The sequence below is a fragment of the Zingiber officinale genome, chromosome 6A (genome assembly GCF_018446385.1).
Source record: "Zingiber officinale cultivar Zhangliang chromosome 6A, Zo_v1.1, whole genome shotgun sequence".
Classification (NCBI taxonomy): domain Eukaryota; kingdom Viridiplantae; phylum Streptophyta; class Magnoliopsida; order Zingiberales; family Zingiberaceae; genus Zingiber; species Zingiber officinale.
The window spans coordinates 113,979,951-113,988,559 of record NC_055997.1 but is presented as its reverse complement, the minus strand read 5'-3'; the positions used below and the strand labels follow the sequence as shown (position 1 = coordinate 113,988,559).

The window sequence follows — 8,609 nt, the reverse complement described above, 5'->3', positions numbered from 1 at the left end:
CTTAACCTTAATGTTAATGTTATTCAAAATCTTAATTTCACTGTAATTTAATCATAATTAACGATTGATTCAAATTGAACATTAATAAATTAATGCTAATTCTAAACTTAGCTAATACTAATTAAACGTAACTTAAGTTACTTAATCAAAACTTAACGATTAAGTTAATGAAAAACAAAATATAAATTATAACTATTATTTTTTAATCCTTTGATATTAAGCCAATTAATACGAAATTTAATCTCAGTAAAATAAAAGTTAATTGATAAAGTATTGTTAATGATTAATTATTATTAAGTTTGTAACAAATTACTTATTACTTATTATTAAGAATAATTATTTATTGATTAATTTTAATAATCTTATTTTTATTAAACAATTATACCAAGTATATAGAAATACTTATGTACTCGATAAACATAAGTGTTACTAACACTGAATCTCTTAAACACTTAGGTAGAAAAATATGTTAAGGCTTTGAAGTTTAACCCAAACCTTAAAAAAATGTGGAACCGCCACATCAGCGGCCCCCCTAGAGCCGGTCCCACGGATATGGAGGGAGGTAAATGCAGGTACACAGGTGGAAAGTGCATAGCCCAAACCTTAGTGTTAACTTAAGGGGGAGAGATAAATTAAGGAGAATATCAAATTTAGAGAGAGATTTTTTTTTTTCAAAAAAAAATTTGTCTCCTAAAGTTTATTTAAATTTCTTAGATTGCTTTTCTAAAATCCTACATCAATTTATATATATATATATATATATATATATATATATATATATATATATATATATACACACGTTGAAAATCTTATTTTAAATATTTTTTTCTGGTAAATATTTTCAAAAGTTTTATTTTAAAGTTATGTCAAGTTCACGTGGACGATTACCTGTTTTCATATTTACTTTGAAAAATATTTCCTTAAAATATTTTAAATCTATTTTAAATATGTTTTTTTTTAAATTGTATTTTACAACTTAGTTTTGAAAAATAGAATTTTACTTAGTTTTGAAAATTGGATTTGAAAATTAAATTTTACAAACTTAGTTTTAAAAATTGGAACTTATTTTTATAAATTAATTTTCTCCACTTAGTGTTGATTTTTTTAATTTGCCTTTTATATTTGAAAAATTAATTTTTATAAAACTTATGTTTGAAAAGTATTTTAAGCTCAAACTTATTTTAAAAATTAGGCAAAGTTTATAAAGTCATTTTTCTAAGTTATATTTCTAAATTAGCTATTTTTTTTTCAAAACTTAACTATTTTGAAAAGGTTAATAAATAATAAAAACAAATATTTCATGTTTAAACTTCCCCAAGTCAATCTGACTTAAGTTTATATTATTACTTAGTCATTTATTATTATCCTTTATTCAATGTTTATTTTTGATGAATGTCAAAGGGCGGAGGGATAGGTGGTTTAAGTTAGTTAAACAACAAACTATCAAATTCAAAATAAAGACTAACTTAAAAACCTGATAATTGCTTATTTGTTCTACATATTTTCACTAACTTAACCAGGTTGTCATTGCATCAAAAATGGGGAGATTGTTGGTGCGGTTAATACTAACGATCTAACTCAGGTTTTGATGAATGACAAAGCAGGTTAAGTTAGTTTCATTGTTATCTAACACTCTGATCGAGTGTGCAGGCGAAGTCCAGATAGGTCGAAGGGCTGACCGGATGTCTGGCACGAAGTCCAAACGGATCGACGGGCTGACTGGAAGTTTGGCACGAAATCCAGCTAGGTCAAAGGGCCGACTGGATAGCTGACATGAAGTCCAGACGGGTCGAAGGGCTGACCGGATGTCTGACAGGTAAGTGGAGGTAAGTCATTGGAGGGGAGTGACTGTGAGGACATGTTCCCGAGAAGGGAACATTAGGTGTTAATCCAACTTAGATCCATTTCGAAAATCTAAGTTAAGATCGTGACTAGATTCCGGTCTCGAGGAGATGGAATCTAATTACTACTTTTATTACTCTTATAACTGTGTTAATACTCTATTTTGCAGGATATATAATTTACATTTGCCTCCGGACTAATATTTTCTTGCAGGAAGGAGATTGCTGGAAAATAAGGATCCGGGTGCCCGGAGGGGATCCGGGCGCCCGGAGGGGATCCGGGCGCTCGGAGGGGATCCGGGCGCTCGGAGGGGATCCGGGCGCCCGGAGGCAAGTTTTATCTTCCAACACGCGTCGCCACGTGGAGCTTCATGTGTGGACGGGTTACGTCACACTCCAGGCGCCTTGAAGGGATTTGGGTGTCCTGAGCCTCCTATATAAGGAGGGTGAATCCCTGGAGCAAAGCACAATGAACAGAAGATCTTCCATTGCTTTATCTGTTGTCCTCCTGTGACACTGCGACCGACAAAGTGCTATTTTCCTTTTTCTTTTTTTATTGTCGGTATTTCTTTTTCTTAAAAGCAGTTCTGTACTTTACTATTGTAATATTTTTCGAACTGCTAGTGGATTGCCCAACGAAAGCACTCGACGAGTGCGGGCCTTGGAGTAGGAGTCGACCAAGGCTCCGAACCAAGTAAAATATTACTTGTGTTAGCGTTGTTTTAATTTTACTTTTTCCGCTGCGTACTCAATATTCTTTTCGACGTTTTAAATCGATATTCACCCCCCTTTATCGAATTACACGATCCAACAGTGACAGCCGATGGCGGCGATTGTTGCACCTCTGCCAAAGCCGGAGCTGGAGGTGGTGGCAACGCCCGGCTGTGGCCGTTGGCTGACGGTTGCGGTGGGCGGTGATGGCGGAGGGCGACAGTGCCTGGTGGGAGTGGGCGGCTAGCAACGACAACAGTTGGCAACAACGGATGCCGGCGGCGACGACAACAACTGATTGCAACGGTTGACGGCAGCGAGCAGGGGTCGATGCCTAACGCCCGAAGGTGGGGGCGAGCGGCAACAGCGGAAGCGACATCTGTGACTGATTAATGTCAAAAATAGACCAGGGCTATTTAGTTAAATGATGACCTTGTAATATCATCGGATTACATGATGTTAACCTTTGTAATCCATATTACGAAATTTTATTATCATTTATAATTATATTACATTATATTATACCTTTAAAATTATACTAAATAAAATAATTAATATTATAATATAATCTTAATTATATTAAGAGGTCGATTACATCCTACCTTTGGTAGGTAAGAAATAAGCCGACCTATAAAATCCAACACTTTAATTCGAGTCAACACAAAACATAAGTCGGCAAAATCAATTTACTCGTTTTTCTTATTTGTATAATGAACAATTTTAATGTTTATCACGACGGTTAATATGACTAAGCATTCGATTAAAAATCGAATAGATAAAAATTAAGAAATCAATATTGAATTAATTGATTTTTTTACACAAATCGGATCCTGTCACTAAAATAACAAATCAAATAGCTATAAAATTGATTAATTCGTTCAATTATTGATCAAATTAAGTGAATTTTTCTTCATGATTCATCGAAGTTTATCAATTGATGAATCGTGATTTAAGAATTTTTCTTTTAAATACAAATTCAGATATAATAGTCAATTAATGCCGATTTAATTGAATTTGAAATTTTAAAATCAACACTGATTCGAATAAATCAAAATAATTAAGATTTTTTTTTTGAAAAAAATAAATAATTAAAATTTCAAATTACCTATAGAACTTTCGAATTTGATCTGTTATATTTTACTAAAGGCCATTTCAACCATTCTTGAGGAACTATTTTTAAAAAATAAATATTAAAATATTATTAGAGACAAGACAAATCCAGGATTTAAGGTTATGGGTGGGGTGGGTACTCCATGTAGACATTGTCCCGTAGTATGATCGGCCTTAAGGAGCAATGAGTATAAAAATGATAATAAGAAGAAGAAAAAGAGAGAAAAAAAAATTAGATAGAAATAATAGTACAATATTGAATGTATTTTTGACTTTAAAAATATTTTTATAAACAAGTTATCAATTAATAATAAGTATAACAAATATTTTTTAAAATTAACCAAATTTAAGTTTATCAGTAAATTAATTTTTATCAATAAAAAATTAAAAATTATAGAATAAATTTTAATAAAAAATAAAAAATATTTAGCAACTAAATTTAAATTTAACTAAAAAATTAAAATTATCAATCAAATATAACTTAACGAGTAAAAAAACGAAATGATTAAATTTATCTATAATCTATAATTTTTTTTAATTATTAGTTAAATTTAAACAATTAAAAATTATTGACCAAATGTAATTTTGTTAGTAAAAAATTAAAATGACGGAGGACAATAAATCTGGAATAAAACTTATTTTAATTATAATTTTAAATATTTAATATCTTAACTCATATAATTTGATTAGCCCAATATAATAGAGGCATGGGTATAAGCCTAATAGTCTAGGCCTGGGGCCGGCCCTGTTTAAATTTAACTAAAAATTAAAATTATCAATTAAATCTAATTTGACGAGTAAAAAAATAAAAATGATGAAATTTAATTTTAATCTATTAAAAAATTTAAAAGTACTAGCCAAATCTAAAAAATTATGAATTATTTACCAAATGTAATTTTGTTAGTAAAAAATTAAAATGACAGAGGACAATAAATCTGGAATAAAACTTATTTTAATCATAATTTTAAATATTTAATATCCTAATTCGTATATTTCTAAACTAATATTTATATTTGATTTAAACTCATATACTTTGATGGGCCCAATATAATAGAGGTCTGGGGGCCTAATAGTCTATGACTTGGGCCGGCCTGATTTTACCCATCCCTAGTTCCGCTGCTTAATCTCTAACTCCAACAGACCAACACCACTTTATTAAACACATTAACATTCATGTACAAAGAAAACGAAAATCAATTTAAACAAATTAATATACAATGATCCTGAATACAACGATTTCACTTGTTGGCAATTGGTTGGTCTTTGCTTCCCTCTTCCTCGTCCTTCTCCATGATCTTTTCTTCTCCATCAATTGTGGGCTTAACCAAGGCTTCTACTTCTTCTTTCACCAGATCCACCTGTGTGTGTATATATATATATATTACAATTACAGAATGATATCTGAATCCTTTTCAGCTACATGTAAAAACAAGTTTGTTGTTTAGATCAATCAACCTGATGAACAATGGCTTCCACCAGCTTAACATCTTTGTCTACTTCATGAGCTATTTTCTCAATCTGCAGGGCCGTCTCCTTGAGCCCTACTCCATCAGGAAGTGCATTGGCCACATCTGATGCTACTCGTTCAGTCACCTCTGCAACCTTTTCCACTGCTTCCACAACTTCTTCGGCTACCTTCTCTATCTCATCACCTGAAAATAAATATCATATCATTTTTTTTTTTTATATATATGCACCTCCGCTACACGATTGAGAGTCGGGATGCCTAGAAGTGATTCGGATATCCTGACTCCGACCTACTCAGGGCGTCAAAATCACTTTTGGATGCTCAGACTCACTCAGTCGCGCAGCGCGCTAGCGTAGATGTGGAAGCGGGTGAGCAACATATCGAAATTATATTTATATAAATGTGTTCAACATAAAGGAGTTTCTGAGTCCAAGATAATTAGGTTAAGTGTATACCTTTTTTGGTGAATATTCTCTTGTAGAAAGGTATGGCGAGGATGACTAGGGAACCCAAGGTCCACCCTACCCTTTGAAAAGATAAACTCTATATCAAATGCAAAAACTAACTGAAATATATAAAGTCGTATTTATTAATGAGATGTTTTGACTGTGTATGTTTTCATTTTTTTTAAAAAAAAAAATCTCATGGACGATTATTTAACAAAAGTTTTTTAGGGTCATTCATATCTAGGCCTAAAACAAAGAGATTGGATGATTTTATAATCTCATGATAAAGGGTAGTGAAAACTTCATATCCCGACGAAGGATATTGTAATCCTACGTTACAAGAGAATGTTTTTGCGACTCTTAGAGCTCAAACCTAAGTTGAAAAGTGTGGCCAAAGATAACAAAGAGTGAGATCATAAAGAAAAAAGTCATTGAGAAGGAGATAATACAATTATTACACAAAAATTGATTGAATAAGTCTTCACGAAATGAATTCGTCAACTCCGAAACCTTCATTCATCTATCACTTCAATCGTGTAATAGGTATTGAATGATGCAGTTCATAATTTACGATATACTACTGGTTAGAAGAATGGTTTGATTTGCTAAACAATCTCTTATAGTTTGATCATGAGTTATTTAATTCGACGTTGACTATTTCAACCATGATTCATATAGTTTGATGAAAAGTGATATATCTAAACTCAAAATTGAATGGATTAATCAACTTATAAAATTTCAGAAGATCAAAGTTTAATGCAAACAAGTCCTACCATACTGGGATGTTAGATGGAGGAAGCGAAGCTCCAGATACTCCAATTAGATCGCCAGAATAAGTTCTCCATCTCCTATTAAAAAAAATGGAAAGAAAAGAAAAATCAATCAATTAAGCACAAACTCGGAGCAAGTCGAGAATTGATCCATACTTCACACTTGAAGCTTTGCCCAAGCCTTCAATATCATTACTAGACGATTGCATTCCTCGATCGACAAAAAACCGATATCGACCCTGAGGCGATGAGTGCAAACTAGCGAGCCGAAGAGGAAGAGGTAGCTTTTTACAAGCGCCAAGATGGAAGAGAAAGGTAGAAGAAAGGTTGCAAGAAGCAAGAGAAAGAGCCATGGTTTCAATCAGGGTCTCCAATCAGCTAAGTTGCTTCCTCAGATCATTATCATCAGTATTTATTAATACATTAATTAAATACTGTTAGGTAGAGGGAGTGGCGTCCAAGTTAATCATATCAAAGTTAGGATTGAAAATTGCACTTCGTTTTGGAAAAAAGGCACGGAAATTATATGTGCACGCAAACCTTATAGAGTTGATAGTAATAGATAGTTATACAAAGTCATAGAAAGAACAGTTGTTGAGATTTAGGAAGCTGGTAAATTAAAGTTCTATTCTGTGTTGGTCAAACATTATACAAATCTTTCAACATTTGACTTGGTATTTCATTTCTGTTTCTTTATTCTACCTGTCTCCCACAGGGCCACGGCAGGGGACTTTATACTACTGCTCCTCAATTCCTCTGCCGTCATCTGCATGCACGTAGTGAACTTGCGCATATTTGATATCCGATTTAAACGGAGGGGATGCGAACAGATTTTTTAGATAGTGTTTAGTTTATATATATATATATAGAAATGACGGTAAGATGGAATAAAAAATTATTAGAATAGAGGATACTAGATCCTCTTATGAGTATTGTGATGGATATTCGATCTCGATATCTATAAGAATGAGGATTAAAGTTAAAAATTTGATGGATATGGAGACATAGAATATGATCCATTGTCATCATGGTGTTGTTTATTCAAACGGTCCTTAAATCAGGATAAATGAGTATACATTTTACTCTGGAGAATGACATCCATCCCTGGACTTAACGGATTAAGTCACATGATATGGTGAAAAGGTAAGACCCCTGAAGTTCGGTTCGACGTCAATAAAATTGGCTGATATGAAAGTCAAAGTCAAAGTCAAGAAGGGATCAATCCTCGAGCCTAACATGGTCGCATGTCTCAACCAATTGGGTTGGTCGGATGGATCGCTGGTCTGATCGGATCCTGAGTCTCTCAGAGTCAACGAAACCTCGAGTCATATTAGTGCCAAATCGAAATGAGTCAAGTGTCACTATCGAGTGCTCTAGACGATCGGGCCAAAGGTCCGATCAGACATGCTAGACACACCTCTAGGTTGAACCGGACTCTATATTCAAGTGTAGCGGTTGAGTGCAAGATGAATCCCTAACATAGATCCGACCAAACATCTTGTCCAAGTGAATGTCGAATCCCCAACGTAAATCCGAGTGGAATGTCAAATCCCCAACATAAATCCGAGCGAAATTAGAGTCCGTTAGATGTATAGGGCTCAACTCCTCACTTAGCAAAGGCAGGGCTCCCATTTTACAATCAGTCAGCCCCATGGCCAGTCAGACACCCGATCTTAGCTCACCACTTCGCAGAGGAAGGACTCTCAGTCTACAACAGGTCAGCCCCATGGTCGGTCGGACACTCGGGCTCAGCTCCCCACTTCTCAAGGGCAGGGCTCCCAGTCTACAGCTGGTCGGACCCACGACTAGTTGGGCACCCGGGCTCAGCTCCCCACTTTGCAGAGGCAGGGCTCCCAATATACAGTCGGTCAGCCTAATGCCCGGTCAGACCTACAGGACCCAGCTCCCCACTTCTCCAACTTCTAGCTCTAGGTTTGTCCACATCATCAGGGTCTTTGTCTATTGGAGCCACCTAGCTAGCATGTCATCTCCTCCACTTTCAGATGGGATCAAATTTGACACCGTCTGTGGGAATCTTTGCCTGAATATGAAATGTGGAGATGGAAGAGACTATATGACTCACAACCATTACTTTATCACAAGAAGACTTGGAGTAGCTAATAACAGCTCGAGCACAGAGATTGGTATAATAGCAACTGGGTGTCCTTTGCAGAATGACCCAACTGTATCATTGACGTGCCCTCACACTAAGCGAGGAACCCAAGTGGAACGATTGATTAAGTTCCAACCAGTTCCTCCTCCT

General features: G+C 34.6%; 1 protein-coding gene across 1 annotated transcript; it reads right to left on the bottom strand.

Moving 5' to 3' along the window:
• Positions 1–4,790: 4,790 nt before the first annotated feature.
• Positions 4,791–6,731, bottom strand: LOC121994320. The gene is made up of 5 exons (XM_042548395.1): positions 6,503–6,731; positions 6,350–6,424; positions 5,586–5,656; positions 5,118–5,314; positions 4,791–5,020 (listed from the first exon to the last, which is right to left on the bottom strand). The coding sequence occupies exons 1-5, from the start codon at positions 6,697–6,699 to the stop codon at positions 4,901–4,903; spliced, it is 660 nt and encodes a 219-aa protein (XP_042404329.1). The 5' UTR covers positions 6,700–6,731; the 3' UTR covers positions 4,791–4,900.
• Between the last annotated feature and the right edge of the window lie 1,878 nt (positions 6,732–8,609).

Bases quoted from the DNA above. Each gene is read 5' to 3' on its own strand.
- LOC121994320 (XM_042548395.1), bottom strand. From the start codon at position 6,699: ATGGCTCTTTCTCTTGCTTCTTGCAACCTTTCTTCTACCTTTCTCTTC. The intron at 6,425-6,502 runs GTATGGATCAAT...TTTTTTTAATAG, and splicing joins GGCAAAGCTTCAAGTGTGAA to GAGATGGAGAACTTATTCTG. The intron at 5,021-5,117 runs GTTGATTGATCT...ATACACACACAG, and splicing joins TGGAAGCCATTGTTCATCAG to GTGGATCTGGTGAAAGAAGA.